General features: G+C 43.6%; 2 protein-coding genes across 4 annotated transcripts; one reads left to right on the forward strand and one right to left on the reverse strand.

Moving 5' to 3' along the window:
- Positions 1-885: 885 nt before the first annotated feature.
- tnk1 (tyrosine kinase, non-receptor, 1) lies at positions 886-10187 on the forward strand. 2 transcript variants are annotated; one of them, XM_067261800.1, is made up of 14 exons: positions 886-989; positions 3807-3995; positions 4192-4262; positions 4359-4553; positions 4668-4820; positions 5464-5741; positions 6525-6651; positions 6757-6903; positions 7133-7227; positions 8035-8265; positions 8464-8537; positions 8719-9215; positions 9317-9412; positions 9664-10187. In XM_067261800.1, exons 2-14 carry the CDS (start codon positions 3833-3835, stop codon positions 9811-9813), a joined length of 2277 nt encoding a protein of 758 aa, XP_067117901.1. In that variant the 5' UTR covers positions 886-989; positions 3807-3832; the 3' UTR covers positions 9814-10187. The 2 variants fall into 2 exon arrangements, with proteins under 2 accessions (XP_067117901.1, XP_067117900.1); XM_067261799.1 differs by lacking the exon at positions 886-989 and adding an exon at positions 1000-1272.
- A 2060-nt stretch (positions 10188-12247) lies between these two features.
- LOC136967707 (phospholipid scramblase 2-like) lies at positions 12248-19582 on the reverse strand. 2 transcript variants are annotated; one of them, XR_010879515.1, is made up of 10 exons: positions 19273-19582; positions 18414-18536; positions 16356-16672; positions 16186-16228; positions 15591-15811; positions 14744-14905; positions 14411-14572; positions 14231-14316; positions 13190-14197; positions 12248-13156 (listed from the first exon to the last, which is right to left on the reverse strand). XR_010879515.1 is itself a non-coding variant. In XM_067261608.1 (9 exons), exons 2-8 carry the CDS (start codon positions 18424-18426, stop codon positions 14257-14259), a joined length of 978 nt encoding a protein of 325 aa, XP_067117709.1. In that variant the 5' UTR covers positions 18427-18536; positions 19273-19582; the 3' UTR covers positions 12248-14197; positions 14231-14256. The 2 variants fall into 2 exon arrangements, 1 of the variants encoding a protein (XP_067117709.1); XM_067261608.1 differs by having other exon boundaries at positions 12248-14197.
- Between the last annotated feature and the right edge of the window lie 76 nt (positions 19583-19658).

Genomic DNA, 19658 nt, shown 5'->3' on the forward strand with positions numbered 1-19658 from the left:
ACATTACGTGCCACTTTCTTTGAAATGTAAAATGAACAGCCACTCCAGTGAATAGGACCTCCAGATTCTATTTTTATGTGTAGTCATGTGAGCAGAGGTTGAACTACTGTGTCATACTGTACCAGGAAGTACAAGGTGCAGGGGAGAGGAGGCATGCCTTTAAGATAGGGTTTACATTCAAATTGGCGGCCAAGTGAAAAGTAGAAATCTTGCCAGACCGGCTTGACTGGAACATAGAAAGAGAGCGTGTCGAGAGTTTTCTTTGGCTACTGGCAAGTTTCGGTATCCAAACACAACCAAATAAGTTAATTTAGTAGTGCAGGAACATCGCCTCTTTTCTCAGTGAAGTCCTTACTCAGTGTTATAATTGTGATTTCATGCTAATATTTTAACTCCACCATTCTCTTTATTAATTGTAACAGGATGCTTAGTTCCTAAAGTATCTAACCAAAAAGCACAATACAAAATGTAACTTAATGTAAATGTGACAGTACCAATTTTGTCCATTGTGAAAAGTAATTTTATTGCTAGTATATTGCTATGAACAATGTTGTTGTTGTTTAACCTTTGTGTTATCTTCGGTTCATTCTGACCCATTAGTCATTGTGACCCACCGTCGTATTGCGACAAATTTACCACATACAAAAACAAAGTGAAGCCTTTTCTGTTAACCGTTGGGCTGTCTCAGACCCCCCACATTGCAAAGGTTAAAAGATTTTTTTGTTTTTTTGTTTTTGTATTGGGTAAAATTGGGTAAACACAACGATGGTTCGTTATGTGACCCGAAGGCAGCACAGGGGTTAAGATAACTAATTCTACAGTGTCATTTGTCACTGTGTTACATACCACTTGTTTAATTTCAGTGCAATAAAGAATACTAGTCTCAAACAGACTACTTCCGTGAGTTTGGCTGCTACAATACTCTCCAGTGATTATTCATGTGCGCACAGGTGGAAGACTGACAGGGGTGGAGTCTAGCAAGGCAACAGGTAGCTCGAAAAGATTGTCGTGACTAACAAATGTATCTAAAAACGTTTTGTAGACACCATGAGACTATGACACTGTATGCATAAAAAAAGAACTGAAAGAATCGCGTAAATATTAAACATAATTCAAACTATTTTTAAGAAGCGGATGAGTCGTCGAGCCTATGGAGGTTACCAGACAGATATGGCTAAAAAGGAATGTGTGTTGTATGTAAATACGAAATAACTGGGATCATAAGGGAAATCATTCCTTATTTTTGGTGGAGTCATTAACCTATTGTTGGCGGTATGTATTTACACTTACCTGTCTTAATGAATTGAACTTTGGGGGACAGATTTATACTAGCCTATGAGCAAGGCAACTCGCTTTCTACAAAATAATGACGGTTTCATTTCACTGGCCTAGTTTGGACATAATGGCTTTGATCACTTTAAATTCATATTAATTTATTGAGGCCAGATCATTGTTCAGTGTTATAATTTCTTGTTGAAAGTACTAATTGGAACTCATAAGGAATCAGGTCTACATGTGTCCTTACAAAAGTGAAAGTTGTCTCATTGAGAGCATTGCCAGTCCTTTGCGTGGGCTGCTGGTGTATTAGAACCTGTGCAGTGTAAGAAAGTTTAGGGTGAGTTTTGCAATTGATAAAGTGGTCATGGCAACCTCAGTGAGCTCTATAATTATGTCATTAATTATAGACTACATTTCTCAACACAGCATTGGTCAGACATTGTTGAAGACATGCTTATTTGCTGATGTGGATAAGCAGCAGATTGTTTGTTAAGAGAAGTTATACAAGTAGATTTTTATGCTTTGTCTGCCAGTCTTTTTGTCTGGGTGTTTCTTATCAAGGATCATGTTTCCAACGTTTTTTCGACTTCTTGGGTTACTCTATAAGTTGATCTCCCTTGATCTTGTGCCCTCACCTGCAAGTCCCTCCAGCATAGTTTGAAACCTAGAAATGTTCTAATTGACTGCCTAACAATGTGAAATAAAGAATTGTTTAATAGGCCAAGCCTTGAAAAACACGTTCAAATGATTATCCAGTATGTGGTTAAAGATTTCCACAGTGTGTACATAGGGACGACTGACCTCAACTCAATGGCCTGAAAAAAGACCCTTCCAATGTTTACTGCCTCACATCCTGACACGGCACAACTGTCCCACCCAGTATGTTTTCAAATGTGTTTGGGTGTGGACGCAGAAGTAGTCTTGGGTAATTCCGTTTGATGAAGTTTCTGTCTGGACTAGCCCCATCTTGCATGTGTCTATCTTAAAATCATTGTGGGGGGAGGCTGTCAAGGAGAGATTGAGAAAACGTCTGTCTTGCATGACATTGTCAGGCTCGGAGTTTTCCAGGGCAAAAAACGACACAGGAATCTGACAGGCTTCTCCTGACTCATGCCCTACCAACTACTCCAGCTGATAACACTGACTGGCTGTTTTATGACTGCTGTTGCCTGAAGCAGTCATACACAGACAGGTATAATAGCTGACATTTCACATTGACAGGAGAGCAATTATGTGCAGAAAAGGAAACACAACCTGGAACACTGATAAAAGATAAAATATCAATGTCATTTACTGCTCATTAGAGAGTGTAAGCAGGGTGCGAATTACGGGGGGGTTTGGGGGGGTCTGACCCCCACTAATTAAGACTTGGACCCCCCCAAAAGAGATCAAAATAAAAGGTCGGGGGGTCGATACACGCCCTGGAGAAGAACTTGACCCCCCCCGATTGTCATTGTATAATTCGCACTCTGAGCATAAGTGATACTGTTCAGGGTCCATGCTTTAGCTTAGTCAGAGACATAACATTGTGCCAGTATTTCCTTACAAAACACATCTTTAGTGTTGTGTTTGAGCATCTCTTGGTTTCTATCCTTTGTGTTTACGTAATTGCTGAGAAGAACAGGTTTGACTAGTTAGTCGACCACCAACCATTTCCTATCTGGGTTGGTGATGTCGTTTCAAAATGATTGTTGGTGTTGACTGATTCACCCATGCGTGACCAAGTCACCCTTAACTTCTGTTGATTGAGCTATTCTTCATCTCTCTCTCTCTCTCTCTCTCTCTCTCTCTCTCTCTCTCTCTCATATCTGTCCTCGATCTCCTAGTCCCTCCTGTTCCTCATTTTCCATGCATTGTGAGCTCTGTTGTTGGGACTACAACCTCTCTGTTCCTGCTGCCATGGAAGTTGGGATGGCGTCCATGTTGTTTAGGGGGGGACATCACATTAGCCAGAACTCAGCTGATGTTGTACTTTTCTGGCAGGCGCCAATTTCTCCCCACAGCGAGGCTTCCATGTTTTTAAAGGACACAAAACAGAGGTTTGATGGTTCTAGACAGACGGGAGATCAGCTTGCAAGGTTTATTATTGTGCCAGTGTCCGCATAGTTACAGTAAAACAGGGAAGCGTTTCATTGCATAGAGGCACCATCTCCTCTGGTTACAGCTCTCTGGGATTTCTCTGATCTGCTTCCAGTAAACAACTTGAGTGAATTTGGAATGATATTGTGTGTGTGTGTGTGTGTGTATGTATATTGTATAGTATCTTTCTAAATATGCTGAGTTGAAAGCAGTTAAAATGGCACCGTCTTAATTTTGAGTTCAATAGAGGACCTTTGCTGCCTTGTCGGCAATAGAACTTGCTCAAAACATTCATGACAGATGAGACGGCAACAATATTGTCAAACTCTATTCCAGGAATGTCACATGAAATGAGACCTCTGTGCTTCTCCGGTCTTATCGGTCAAGGGCCGTGTGTTTCCCCTCCCCCCTCCCATCCTCCTCTCCTAACCTTTGCCCTTTGGCCCCAGGCGGATCTGTGCTGCCTGTGCAGGTCATGCTGATGGACAAGGACACACAGTGGCTGTACCATCTCCTGGCCGAGGTCCAGTTGGAGAGGTTTTACCTGCGCGTCCGGGACGGACTCAACATCACGCGTGTCGAGCACTTCTCCTACGTGAAGGAGGCTGACCTTGAGCAGATAGGCATCAGCAAACCAGGTTAGTTGGGTCTTGGAATGCTGAACAGAAACATTTCTATCATAGGATGATGTATAGGTTCAAATCATGTTTATGTTCGTATAAACATATACATTTTTATGTGTGGCCTCTGAGAGTTGTTCATTAATGAAATACTTGTTTTTTTCCATGCATTATGTTGTGTGTTATGTATAATTTTTGTATTTTCTGCATGCAGGACAGAGAAGACTATGGGAGGCTCTAAAACGCTACAAACTGAACATGCGACCACGCTCATGGATGACCAAGGTAGAAAAACTCACTTCTCAACCTCGAAAAGCCTGACCGCCATATCTCTGGGATCAAAAGGTTGTGCAGCACATTCATCCTTTTCCCCATGTCCAGGTCTTCAGTGGGCGTGGTCCAGAGGTGGGCGACCAATGGAGTGCGGGAGCGCCCAGCCAGAGCCAGAGCCAGGACACAAGGCGGAACGTGAGCTGTCTGATCCAGGACAGTGACCTCACCATGGGAGAGAAGCTGGGCTCTGGCTCCTTCGGGGTGGTGAAGAGAGCAGAGTGGCAGACTCCCACTGGGAAAGTGGTGGGTCACTGGGCTCGGCTTTGAATCCAGTCCAAAAAACAAAGAAAACCTTTTGAATAATCTTAATAAGCGGGGTTTATTTGCTGAGCTAAGTCTCTGCTGTGGCCATGACAGTTGCCCGTCGCCGTGAAGTCTCTGCGTAGCAGCCTGTCCAGACAGACCGACACGCTGACAGACTTCCTCCAAGAGGTGACCACCATGCAGTCCCTGGACCACTCCAACATCATCCGTCTGTACGGAGTTGTGCTTACACAGCCCCTCAAGATGGTAGGAATCCTACAAATACATTCAGCCGGGAGCATAGACCTCGCCAGGTCAGCTGGATTCTGAATTAAATCATTTGGGGAGTCAGGTGGCTGAGCGGTGAGGGAGTCGGGCTAGTAATCTGAAGGTTGCCAGTTCGATTCCCGGCCGTGTCAAATGACGTTGTGTCCTTGGGCAAGGCACTTCACCCTACTTGCCTTGGGGGGAATGACCCTGTACTTACTGTAAGTCGCTCTGGATAAGAGCGTCTGCTAAATGACTAAATGTAAATGTAAATCAACACCGTAAACAGAGTTAGCAATGCTAATGTGAGTTATACTGTCATCCTGCTTCAGTCTTCAGTAAATATGTTATTTTCTGTTGGTAGTCTTGGCAGATGTAAGATTGGATAGGTTGGCATACAATTAGCATGTTGAGAAGACTGAGTTAAATAGTTTGAGTTGATTACAGGATCACTGGGAAACAGAGCACTTGCGACATCTAGTATTGGTACTAGGGGATAGTAAAGGGGACTAATGGATCTATATCTAGACCCGGAAATCTATATCCAGTTTCCCTACAACCTCCATTGACTTGTCAACTTCAAAGGAAAAGCGTTATCAAAACATCCTTGAGTTGATTTTGCCCTTCCTTTTACTATCTCCAGGTAACAGAGCTGGCAAACCTGGGCTCCCTGTATGACACCCTGCGCTCACGCCAGTACGAGTACCCCCTTGTTCGCCTGTGGCTCTTTGCCACCCAGATTGCAGCCGGTATGGAGTACCTGGAGGGGCGCAGGTTCATCCACAGGGACCTAGCGGCACGGAACGTCCTGCTAGCGTCCCGGGAGATGGTGAAGATCGGAGATTTCGGCCTGATGAGGGGCCTGAGCCAGGAGAAGGACCACTACGTGATGAAGGCACACCGACGGATCCCGTTTGCATGGTGAGGAGATAGGAAGCGGGGGGAGGCAGGAGGAGGAGGACGGAGCAGATGGAGTTTGGTGCAGGGGGAGCAGATATCAGGTTAAGTTAGAGGATACTACGACATGAATAAGGTCCAGGACAGAGGCTGTAAGGCCGATTGCAAAGGCTGTCTGAGGTGGGAAGGGTTTTTTTTGCCTTCACCTTTTTCAGTTGAGGTGAGAGCTCAACATAGGAAAACACAGAAATGAGAAGACAGCCGGTAGAAAGTAAAACAAGCACCAAAAGCCAGTGCTCGTGGGTTATTTGGCGATACACCACACCCTCTAGTGGCTCATTACTTTAATATACATGCCCTTGTCAGCTCCTTTCCTGGCTCCAGGCGCTGGAGTGAAATACAGCTCCACCTGGACACCCTCTTTTTGACCTGCCCATAGTTCATCACTACAGATGAACAGAACATGGGGAGTGCATGGGGTGAAAGGTGACCTGAAGACTGCTATACAAGAATCAACATGAATCAAAATACTGTAGTAATATGAAGACAACAGTGGATAATATGACATAAGATTAATAATAATAAGGTCATATAGATTAAGTATTAATAAGCATACTTCATATACTGATTGGGATAACATATGCAAATAGTAAATCGTATTTTTTCCTACTAGAGGAAGAGCAGTGTTGTGGAGAAAGGTTGTGTTGTGGATTATTTAGCTCGGGAGACTTGTAGCCACCTACCACAAAAGCTTATTAGCCTTTATTGAATAAGAAATATTCCCTTTATTCCCTCTCCCCTGTCCAGGTGTGCCCCAGAGAGCTTGCGTGTCGGCTCGTTCTCTCATGCGTCTGACGTGTGGATGTTTGGGATCACTCTGTGGGAGATGTTCACCTACTGTGAGGAGCCCTGGCTAGGCATGTCAGGCAGACAGGTGTGTGAGAAGGCTTTCATTGCAAAAAACAATCATTTATTCATTGACTCTACATTGACCCAAGGTGAAAACAAATCTTTCAAACTCCCCTCACGCTGTGTCCAGATCCTGTGGAGGGTGGAGCGCGAGGGCGAACGCCTGGAGCGGCCCCCGGACTGTCCCCAGGAGCTGTACTCCGTCATGAGGAAGTGCTGGGCCTGCACCGCCACCGACCGGCCCACCTTCTCAGATCTTGTTACGCTGGTGGCAGAGGTCGGTTCACCAGTACAGCCACCAGCACTCATTACTACTTACCAGTACTTATTAGTACTCGCCATTACCCATTAGCACTCGCCAATCGTCACCATAGTAACACCACTTGTTGTTGGGTGTTCTGTCTGGCTGTGAGCATGTCGATCCAAATGCTCAACTTCTGTTTTCTCAATCTCTCTTTCTTTTTCAATTTTTCTGTCTTCCTCCGTCCCTCTCCCTGTCTCTCCAGGCTCAACCCATGGAGGTGCGCGCAGTGAGGGACTTCAACGAACCCAGGATGCTGCCCCTGCTGGCCAACGACCTAATCACCGTCATAGACCACGGGTGAGGGTGGGTGGGGGGGGGGGGGGGGGCGGGGTCAGCCTATGAACTGTTCTACTTCTGAGGAACATTCCAGAACCAGAGCCTCACATTCTTTCCTCCCTCTCAAGGAGGGGGTTTGGTATTAAGCATGGGAGGCATTTACTTCTGATGTCTGAGACATAATATTCTAAGCAGTATTCAAAAACAGTATTTTTACTGTTGATTGTTTTTCTACAGGTACACGCTTGCACTTTTGAGTTTCATGTTGTTTAATTGTGACTTGTTTAAATGCATGCTCTTATGGTTCTTCCCTTTGGCACTTATTTGGTTTTTCACAATGTATGCTTCATGTTTTGGTTGCTTGCAATGTTGGGGCTATCTCGTTGTCATGATCAGTGACCTATGCACTTTTGTCAAGCTCTCTCGTGGAAGTCGCTTTGGATAAAAGCGTCTGCTAAATGCATAAATGTAAATGTAAGCATTCACTGAAATTCAGCAGGTATAGGACATTCACACGTGGGTAGTTCCATGTCCCTGTATTTCACATTAGTCGGTAGATCAAAAGTAATTTGTAAAAGGAAGGATGGAGAAAAGCTGAGATATTCTCAGGACTGGAGTTAAAGGCTGAGTTCTCGAGGGCGTGGGCAATGTGGAAGTCAACAGCCTGATGGCATGTGTAAATAACAGCTATTGTGCATTTAAGTTTTTTTTCTTTCTTCTTCTTCAATTTCTCTCATACTCCTCCCGCTTTTAATCTGCCATTGCAATATGAAGATAATGTGAAACCACTTCCTGTGACTCTCCCTCTGTCTTCCTGTTCTCCTGCAGCCTGGAGCTGTGTGAGTGGAAGGGCCAGAACCAGAGGGCCCTCAGCGTCGGCTGGTTCCCTCCAAGTCTGGCTGCACCCTCAGTCGCCACCGGCACCGCCCCTGCCCCTGGTCCAGGCCCCGTCACACATCTCGCCCACATCTCCGCCCCCTTGAGGGGCAGTCTGCAGCACACAGGGCACGGGGACTGCCACCCCGACCGGAGCTGGGGGACTCCTGAACGCCTGGAGGAGTGAGTATATCTCTCAGTAAGCTTTCAAACAAGGTGCCAGTCAGAACGGACTGCTTTTCTATGGGAGACCAAAGTAAGGTGCTTTACAGACGCTGTGTGCCAGAGAGCACGGAAATCATCATTTACACATCCCTGGTTTGCAGAGGATGTTTCTCGGTTCATGCTGCATGTTTACATGTGCTTGGGGTTTTGTTACAGCAGTGGGAGGTGGAAAACTCCTCTAGTCCACAAAGAGAGAGACAAGGAAGGCTCAAATTTACAGAGCATGGCAGGTAAACCACCACTTGCATACAGATCACACAAAATGGAATCCCAATTAGGCATCTTTTTTCAGAAACTGTTTTAATAGTTGCCTAAGGCTGTGTACTTTTGTTTGAACTTCTGCACGTATTGATTGATGGATTTATTGATTTATTACTAGAAGCTATGATGCCTGCATCCTTTCCTTCCAAGGTATGTGTCGGAGTTTGGAGTCTGTCCTGGGTGAGTCTAAGAGTAAAGGTCAGCCGGTAGGAGGGCTGCGTGTGGACCCCCGTAGACCCCTCCCCAACACTCCCATGGCAGCTCGCAGCGTGGTCACGCAGGACCCCCGCAGGTTCAGTGAGGCCAGCATAGCCCCTCCTCCACGCCCACCACCCCCAAACCTCAAGTGCCTCAAGCCACAAATGGTGATCCGAGACCGGAGGCCGGCGGTGAATCCAGCCCCAGGCTCTTCTTGGCCTCCACACCCTCAGCAGCAGCAGATACAGGTGGCCCAGCCCCCACCTCAGCCAACCATGGGCATCAGCAACCTGGTCAAGATGGCTCACATGGCACGCTCAACACCACAACTTGATGACGGCGCAGACAAAGAGAAGGAGAGAGAAAATGAGAGAGAGAGGGACAGGGAAAAAGAGAGGGATCGGTACCCACCTCAAGTGCAGAACACCAGGGAAGCAGTCGTTTCACAGGTATGTTTGAGATGTTGGTTAAAGATCATTGCTGTTTGATCTGTAACATTGAGCAAGCAATTTCACAGATTGAACTCTGTTTCTCTGCTCTGGTTGGCCAGGTCATGGAGGCGGTGCATGGTGTGACCATTGATGAAGTCCGTAACGCACTCCGTCGCAATGAATGGAACCCACTCAAGGCTGAACAACAGCTTAAGGTTGGCATAGTATTCAAACATTCATTACATCATAGAATGAACATTCATTACATCATATACATTCTTTGTGTTTGAGTCGGGTCAATCTAAGATTGTATTTTCTCCCTTTTTATCTCACACTTCGATTATTAGATATACTAACCATTTTTTCTGTAGTTACGCAGAAGACCCTGTTATCCCAGAAGGACTGTAAAATTGCAGCATGCATTTTATCAAACTAATCTGTTACAAATGATCTGATCTCCTCTTAGATGGAGCAGCTCTACTCTCTGAGTCTGTGTACCAGAGAGGACTGTTTTAGGATCCTGTCCAAATACCAGTGGGACCTCCAGCTGGCCAGCCGTTACCTCATCAAACTGACCAGGGATGAGAGGGTTAATGGGGGACAGAGTGAGAGATAGAGGGAGGCACCACCTACCGACTCAGGTGGAAGGACACTAAACTAAATGAGGGAGGTTTAAGGAACTGGAAAACAAGAGAAATGGAGGAGGAGGAATGAAGAATGAACTACAAACAGGCTGGAGTACGAAGAAGATAAAAGCCGGATACCGTCTTTTGTGTTTACTTTTATTTAATGAAGAGACAGGTGTATCCACAGTTTTCTAAAACATATATCCTGATAGATTTGTACATATTTTATTTGTCTTAATTGTGTTTGAATAAACTGTCAATGCGGGTTACAGTACTGTAAAAGGTTGGATGTTAAATGGGCCAAACAGAAACCTGAGGCAGAGATTTTTTTTCTCCTAATTCAATAAAGACAAATTTAAAAGTCTTTTAATCGTAATATTTTGTCACCTAGAATTTGCAGAACAGTAGTGCTGTGTGACCCCTGCTCAATGCTGTGAGGAATCCCCTTTACAAGTACAAAGAACAACTTATACTATTGTCTAGTGTTTGCACTGTAACTATTCACTGCTATAGCCAATCATGCTACAAAATAACGAACAGCTAAATTAAAATGAGAAACCAGGTTCCCATGTGCCCTTACCTACCTTCATGTCCATGTCTGGCAGGAAGTGTATTTGAGAATTTCCAGAATATATTGACTGTTTAATGTATCTTAAAATACCGACCAGAGGACCACGTCGAGGTGTGTTCACTGTGGGCGTATCTACCTCCCCTCCCAAAGTGTCATATTACCCATGATTACATCCTGCTAAATGTGTATCATACAAGAATATGTTTGATTGAATAATTAACCCTATAAATAGTACAAATCTACACTTACATTTAGTCATTTAGCAGACACTCTTATCCAGAGCGATTTACAGTAAGTACAGGGACATTCCCCCAAGGCAAGTAGGGTGAAGTGCCTTGCCCAAGGACACAACGTCATTTAGCAGGCCAGGAATTGAACTGGCAACCTTCAGATTACTAGCCCGATTCCCTAACCGCTCAGCCACCTGCCTCCACACTTGCAGTTTGTGTCCATATCTTGCCTTTTCTTTAGCTAAGAGGAGATGCAGAAAAAACGGGGGAAGGTAAGCACCAGGTCACCGCGGATGTCACGTGACTGAAAACTGAATTGTTTCGGTAACATACTGCAATGCATTGTGGGTCACAGACAAAAGTATATTTACATTTAGGTTTAAAACGCAGACAAAGGCTATTTCTTGTAGTTATTCGTGTTTAAAGGAATGGTTTTCTGATGCCTTTCACGTGCGCTGGTAAAAGAATAAAGAAGTAAATATGATCACCGTCACTGTATAGAGTACGAATGGAAATAAGTACCCCACATTGCCTGAGCTCACGTCAATCTTACCTTCAAGTAACAAGAGTGCGTAGTTCGGATATTGAATTGATACCGGAATCATGAAAGAACGTGTTTCTAAACCACAAATGAGATGGAGCAGAGCCTGTCCAAGGAGTGCCTGTCCACTGCCTATAAAGCCCCATTGTACCGAATTTTGTTGCAGTTACCCCAGAGTTCCACTGGGGGTGATCGCGGCCGAGTGCAAAATGAATGGGAGTCTATGGAGCTAAATGGCTAAATTTGTCTCTTTTGCCTGATTGTCGTTGAGAAATCTCAGATTTGATTGTCGTTTGTGCATGTTCAACATGGATTATAGATCGAAAGTTGAATAAACGAGTATTTATGTCCTTTTGATTTCTTACAGGGTGAGTCGTTGTTGTCCCTAACACGCTAGCATTCTGCTAATGAATGCTGATTGGTTAGTGAAGGACTGACTACGACTATCCCGCTTGATGACATCCGGAACGGAACCAGAATGTCAGAGCATTAGCAACATTAGCAACAACATCAGCAAGCCAAAACTATTTTTAGCATGTGTATTGACAGGGAGAGCCTAATCTGTCAGCTGTGTTGTCGATTCCTCGAGAGAAAAAAGGAAGTGACCAGAGCTTGCCATAAAGTAGTATCTCTGGTCGTACGAAGTGTATGGCGTCATTGACATTTTAAAAGGCTTTTTAAGACAAAAAAGCGACTTTAAAATCTAACACCCAGCAGTGTGTATTTTTTTGGCCTCCCCTTTCGAATTCAACATTCAAATTACTAGACAACAAATTATATCCTGAGAAAAGTGGATTTTGAGGGGTATAGCTCCATAGAGCCCTCATATGGAACTAGAGTGGAACTGCAACCAGTTCAGAACCCGGAAGTTTCCCGAGAGTAGCAGTTCTCCCCTATTAAACATTCTCTGGTTGGAGCTTTTTGGAGGTGGTGGAGAGAGGACAACCCCTCCTAAAGCATGGATCACATTTTCCAATTGGAAACAGATGTCTGGGAAGGAAGGGGCTTAAAAACAGCTTTCTTTCCCAAGTCGTCGCTCTGAGGCTCTGCTATACCCACCGAGAAAACAAAACACATCTTTAAATGGCACTTTATGTTTGACATTAATAGTATGAATAAACATACATTTACATGTAAGTTTAGCACGGCAAAGCAGGTAATGAACAATTACCTCATATCCAAATGCCGACATATCACAAACAGGAGTGGTGAGAAGGCAAATATTTCACAAGTCTGACAACATCCTTTTGTTGTCCTTTGACATTTCTTTGTTAGTGGTCATGCTAAAATGCAAGCAGAGAACATATAACTTTATCATAGACTTATAAAACAGTAGCAATGGTTGAATAAAACGTACACAAAAAAAGTCTGGAAAAAAACAAAAGAAACTTTTCAGTTATTACTTTTTGAAATAAAATAACCAAACCCTCAGTACAGGCACAACCATGAAATCTGATGTGACAAGTGTAAGTAAAATGCATGTGACAAAGGCTTGGTTAAACAAACGCTGCTTTAAACAGTTAAACTATGCTTTCAACATCTTTAGATTACACTGAAACCATCTTTTCTTCCGTTAGGCACCAATGTAGCTCTTCTTGACCTGATCATCCCATTGACTCGTTTCCCACAAACATGTCACGGCATGTCCTCTCTAGTTTCACTAAACTCCAACAAGGGAAAGTAGCACATATCCCTCGACTAATGGGGAGTTCCTGCATTTGAGATGTAAGCCCTATTAGGTCATTTTCCTTCTTTTCACTTCCCATTCGCCCCTCTGTCACTATCGTTTTCCTTCCTTTTTTTGACCTAGATTCCAAACCTGCCTTGTAGTCCACCCATCCTCAGAAGAGGAGGGAGACGACCATTGCCATTCTCCAGAGCAACAGCACGACCAGCACAGTTGCATTGGTGTTAAGATGGCACACACAGTGAGATACATACAGAATGTAGACCTACACAGAACATACTGCACTCACAGACTGGGAAAACGCCTACATGTAGTGAGCCTAAACTATGCAAAACACACAATTGTTTACATTGGGTAGGCAATCAGTAGAAATGTGCAACATGCGACTTTCAGAAAGAAAGACAAGCCAAGAGGTAGAGTAAAGCAGAGTAAAGCAGCCAAAAACACATTTAACAGCTTCTTAAGAGTACTTTGATAATGCTTTCAGTTGCCTAATTTTCCTACACGTCAAATCTTTTCCTATTCTCCCTATTGCACCACCGCTTCACACTAGAGGTGACAATTTAGGGGCGGATGATATATATGTGTGTATAAACCAGGGGCGTAGCCACGGGTAGGCCTGGGTAGGCACTGGCCTACCCAATTTGTTCTAAGGCCTACCTAAAAACGAAAATATCTCCGAAAAAGTATGCACCGAGTGCACATCGCAAAGTAAATAAGTAAAAAAAAACTGAAAAGACGCCTATCCATATTTTCTAGGCCTACCCCAAAATATTTTTCTGGCTACGCCCCTGGTATAAACATCATGTAATTAGCTATTCTACAAACACGGCAGCTATGACGCTACAATATTGCACATGTAAACCCTTTAATATCTTTGATATATGAACTAGATAATCATAGAATAATTAGATAAAGGGAGAGATGAGGCACACCATCAGAAGACAATAGAGGATGAATATACACACTTGAATAGTTGAACAAATAATGATGGATACAAATTTCAACAGACAATCCAAGACAATTCTGATGCATGTGACTGGTTTACCTGAAGAATAACTATTTAAGTGTCAAGTGAACCCCACACGTAATTAATAGATATGAAACCCTTACAATAAAACATGGACAAGTACACTACGTAGAAAGGACTAGAAACCCAGTACAAAAAACATCCAAAATCTGGTTGCTGACTTCTCCATTGACACAAATGTAGAAGACTGCATGAAGGCTGTGTTTGGCTAAACTGCAGATCATCATCAGACAAATACTCCAGTTTTGTAGGTATAAAATAAAAACTCCTGGACTGGCAATATGGCAAATTCCAAAATGCTTTGGAAACGGGCAAGAAAAATGGCCTTGATACACACAAAAACAGAGTGAATTGACTTTCCTTCTCTCTCCACGTTACGAGAAAACAGTATTGCGCTGGTTTGTTTCGCCCACTTTCTCAAAGAACATGAAGTCCTGTGAAGAAAAAACGCAAAATGTAAAATAATTGTTAACTAAAAGAAATTTTAAAACATACATTAAGTACCAACAAAATGACAGATGGACTCACAATGAGAAAACAGGCTCCCATGAGTACGGCTTTCATCTTCACATCCATATCGAGGGGGAACTGGATACCAAAGTTATCTGTGTCAGTGAAGACCTCCTTCAGAAGACCGGTCCACTGCTTGCTGATTCGACCAATCGATTCGCCACCATCTTTCCCCTTCAACTGCGAGTCAGCAAAACGGACATGGGTTAGACAGGCCCAGAAGTTCCTCGTTATGTCCGTTTTCTTTCGGGGAAGCTTCTTCATGGAGTCTCATTTCACGTCAAACCAGAATGGTCGGGACCTGACATGGTCTAAGCATTGCTAAAAGAAAAGGGACACCTGCACCCTCACCTCAAAGTTGACGTCGCTGCAGCAGTTGCAGGCGAAGCAGGGCCCCTCCAATTTCATCACGGTTTCCCTGTTGGCCCCTTGAATGGAGAAGTTAGGAACACAGGGGTGCCAGTCCTGTGACACATAGCCTATGGTGGTGCCCGGTGGAGCCTGCACCTCAAGCTAAGAAAACACACAAACATCACTATGAACATGTACTCACGCACATTGTGCATGTCCTAAACATGTAAACGTGCACACACGCACACACAAATAGAAAGCTATTACCAAGTGCACATATCTGGGCATGGGTCATGTGGCTGTAAATAGTCCTACATGTTTAGGACTGAGGCTACAAAGCTTCCCAGTCTACTCACACCACAACCTCACGGACGAGTGAACCAGTTTCTCGTTTGTGGCATAGTAACTGTTTCCATTACAAAACAAATGTGTTTCACGTGGCCACAGCAGGGTACGGCCGTCATTAGTGGAGGCGGACCACAGCCCGTGTGCGAGTGCTCAGATGGCCCATGGGGAATGTGCTGTAGATTCAATTAAGACCATCACAAGGGAAGCGATGGCACGAGATCAAAATGGTCTAGGAGACAGTTAAACTGACAAAGGCCAATTCAGACTTCAAATCCCAACAGGCTGTGGTGTGGGCTGTGCAACGTGGACTCTGGTCCAGCACCTTAGCAGCTTTTCAGGGCAAAACATCCTCTAACCAGTAACAACAACCCACTTTATACCACTGCCAAGATCATACTTTATTGTGCTTTCCCCTTCTATGTAACTCGCGCACACACACACACACCTAGACCCCCCCCCCCCCCACCACCACCCCCACCCCCACCCCACACACACACACCTCTTGCAGGCAGCAGGGGCACCAGCAGGAGGCGCAGCGGTAGGGCCGTATGAGGCGGATGACCTCCCGGTCCGTGTTGTCTTTAATCTTCATGTCGAAGCTGCGCAGGGCGCCACAGCAGTTCCTGGTGCAGCAGTCGTTCTTCTCCTTGGCCTTGTAGATCTTCTGGCCCAAGCTGTTCTTGATCTCATATTGGTTGTTGGTTTCAAAACCAATGAATGCTGAGAATCAGGAGGATGAGAAGAAGAGATTAAAACTGACTAATAACAGAAGTTAGGAGCAAACTAGGTCATACAATAGACTTTGACTAAAGAATTTACAACACACAATCATTTGTATTATTTTTACTTTAAATGGTATTCATGGCAAACACTCCAATTTAAACATATTAATGATAATGTAGAGACTGATGTTTTAACCTACTGAAAGGGCAGGTTTATGGTTTTCAATTTACAAATTGGCTGATTCTCCTAAAAACAGTACTGTGTCAAGTGCTACAAATAAGAATGCATCATCAACCCTTTAAAACCTTCTGTCCCCAGATGACCACAGACTCTGGTCACCACCGGTCTTAGTAACAGATTAACAATCTCACCCTCCAGAAGCTCGACCTTTTGGTGTATAAGGATCTGGTCAACCTAAAAAAATATATAAAGAACATGACACAAGATTATGTACAAGTCAGAAGGTGTACAATATCAACTAACACCTGTTGCATGGTGAGTGTTTGACTTTTACAGGTTATGAGAATTCTCAACCAGTCACCTGGGTTAGGTACTCCAGCCCAGGTGGCACACCAACAGGAACGGATGCTGGAGCTGGAGCCAGAGCTGGGGCAGGGGAGATGCCTCCAGGGGAACCCATGTTTGGACTTCCGTACTCTGGCATGGGACCATGACCTGCTGGCTGGTACATGATGGGTTGCCCAGGTTGTGGTTGGGGCGGGTAGCCCATGTTGAAGCCTGCAGGCGGGGGGGCATGGCTTGGATCACCATAGCCTCCCTGTGGCACAGGGTAGGGGCTCATGGAGTAACTGCCTGGTTGGGGCATGGGGTATGGAGCCTGGTTGGGGGATGGGTAACCTACGGTGAACAGAAATGTAGAATATTTTAAGTGACCTATGGATTCACCACATCTGTGTGAGGCGATGTTCTGTTCTGTACTGTTTCCATGGAAATTGTTTGAATCCTGCACAAGCCATTTCCTGCATGTCTTCCCCTCTCTCCCTCACGTTTCCTTTTTCTCTTCAATATATCTGTCCCGATAAAGCAGAAATGCCCTTGATAAAATCAAATAAAATCCTGGTCAAAGTTGAGTTTCAACACACAGTCTTACGAAAGAAAACCTAATACTTCTGCCTTCGTGTGCCAAACTGTCTTGAAACTTGAAATAACATTGGTCAGACGAGGGTGTACCCATCAGCCATTGCTCTACAGTACGACACAACATTGTCATCAGGCAGTGGTCATGTCTGGATACTCGCAAAAATACAAACAGAAGGGTTTCCCACACCACTGATGACACCTCTCATTATTGTCTGACACATTCACTAACAATTGGACTTGAAGCAATAGTTTCTGGGTTTTATAATAATAACCTAGTTGTCTTGCCAGCCATTGGAAAGCATGAACATGACCCAAGAACTCGAGGTTGCCATTAGGATAGTGGTTAGATCAACACTAAAACATTCCTCTAGACACCCATATTAACACTAACATACATACCGAATCACACCAACAACTCCCTGACCATGTTACTGTACGGTCACCTGCTAGAGGGCCAAATCTAAAAGAATGAAAAGCTCTTCTAAGGAGAGACAGTGTCAATATTTGTGGTCTGTGTCACTGTGGGAATCTCAATACTATTGAACAATAATCAACGCATTTGTACTACCTTAAGTATGCATAAAGTGTTGCGTAAACAGAAAGCAGAATAGAACATAGAAAACTAAAATATGAACTCAAACTAAAGTGGAAATATATTGCTATTGACTTTTTCCTCTAAACAACCAGTCTCCATAGAAACGTTGTTTCCAAACGACATAGAAGGCAAATTTGTGTTAGGCTTTCCCAACAATGGTTCCAAACATGACTGCTAATGTATTTTGGAAGTCTTGACCGCTTAGGCATGACACGCTGCATTTTATCAGATAGAACTAGAGTTGTTGTTCAAGTAGATATATGTCTGGCAGGTAAAATACTTTAGATGAAAAACATATATAAAAGTTTTTCATCTAAATCCCAGAGAGAGAAAAAAAGTGAGTATTTAGGAGGTACTGCTAATGTATTTAAAAACACCCCTCAGTACGGCTTTACTAAAAATGAGGGGTGTTTTTAAATACATTAGCAGTACCATCCTAAAAAAGGATCTGGTTACCAAGTACAGGCCTGTTAGGTAAACTAACCAACTACTTTCTAACTAACTATTTACCAACATAAACTATACAGTACAGAACACAGATAAGGAGCAGATGGGGTTTCTCTATAGAGACTTTCCACACCAAAAAAAGCCACCAAAAGTTAATCAGACAACTTCTTTGTGCATTTAATGTATTATACATACACAAGTACGTTCTTCTAGAATACTAAGCATACTTTTTGGGGGTAATTCCTTGAAACATGTCAGCAGTGTTGGGGTATATGAGGTAGAGGGCCTCTAGGAATGTAATGCAGAAAAAAAGATGTATAGAACAACATCTGGTGAAAAAACAAATCCATCCATCACTGTGGATGCTAATACATTCCTATTATGGATAAGCTCTCATTAAATGCAACATGACATCTAATATATATATGAGGGGAGGGACGGCGGAGAGACACTCACCTGGAGCAGACATTGTAAGATAGTGTTTCTCTGTCCAGACAAGCGGGAAAGTAGGTTTAACTTCCTCCCTTGTCCACCCTCTTGGTCGCTATGGAGACCAGGAGGAATTCAGGGAGGTGGATGCTATGCAAATTTGAGTAGGGAAAGGGATTGGGGTAGGGATTTTTGGGAAGGGAAGGAAAATGAAGAACAAGTAAATAACACACCAGTTCACACATTCAGTCACAATTTGTCATCGGATTTTCCAAGTTGAGAGAATAGAAAAAAACCATCACATAGCCCCAATGGCCTATGTTATCTGTCCAGCTATAGGAAAAGGAAAGCCAGGATAAGTCCAGTTTTCTACATTTTTAAATAGTCCCTTTTGCCAACTTTATAAGTGGTCAAACCAGTTTGTGCTTTTCATGGCTTTATCAAATACTCACTCAAATCGTTGCCTATGGGTGTGGTCTGCTAGGGAAAGGGTCATGGGCATTTTCCACTCACTACATTTTAGGTGAGGCATGGAATTCCATTTCACAAGTTTTTACACCGATATGAAATCAAGGATATGATCTTCAGGTCACCCACACAATAACCAGAATGTCTTGTATCACACCGGATACCTACCGGTCACTCATTATAATTAAATTGTATTTTTTAACGTTCAAGGATTCTGGGAATGCAAATTCGTGTGTAAATAATTGCATGAATGAGTAGGGATTTTTCCGTTTAGAGATGTCAACAGTTCTTTGGAGCTGCGAATGAGTAAAAGCCCTTCATTCAACTTGCAACAAATGTTCAATATAGCCTTCCGTTTGTGACTAGTTGCGAGCAAAAGTAAATATAGGTTTACAAAATTGTGTTTGTTATGTCTTACCTGAAAAAAAGAGAATACACCTGGCTACTTCAACGCGGATGTCACAACTAGAAAATGTTTTAAGTTAAATAAGATTTTCCGGGCAGGTTCGCTTGAAAGAAGCCTTCGACAGCAGCTAAGACTCCTCCCAGTTCAGCTTTTCGCAATCTTTCCCCCCCCCCCCCCCCCCCCCCCATTTTGAGCTTTAATGCCTTCATGATGCTAGAAGGATCTGATGTAGACGATATCCGTATGCTATATATTTCTTTGTAAATTATTTCTTTATCGTAGCTTTTTGTAACCTACACCTTTTTGTTTGTTATGTCTGTATAGTATGGTAGCCTACATATTTTTTCCTGCATTTCTTTTTCCTGACAGGCAGTACTGGAGGAGTAGAGAGAAAATGA

The sequence above is a fragment of the Osmerus mordax genome, chromosome 23 (genome assembly GCF_038355195.1).
Source record: "Osmerus mordax isolate fOsmMor3 chromosome 23, fOsmMor3.pri, whole genome shotgun sequence".
NCBI lineage: Eukaryota > Metazoa > Chordata > Actinopteri > Osmeriformes > Osmeridae > Osmerus > Osmerus mordax.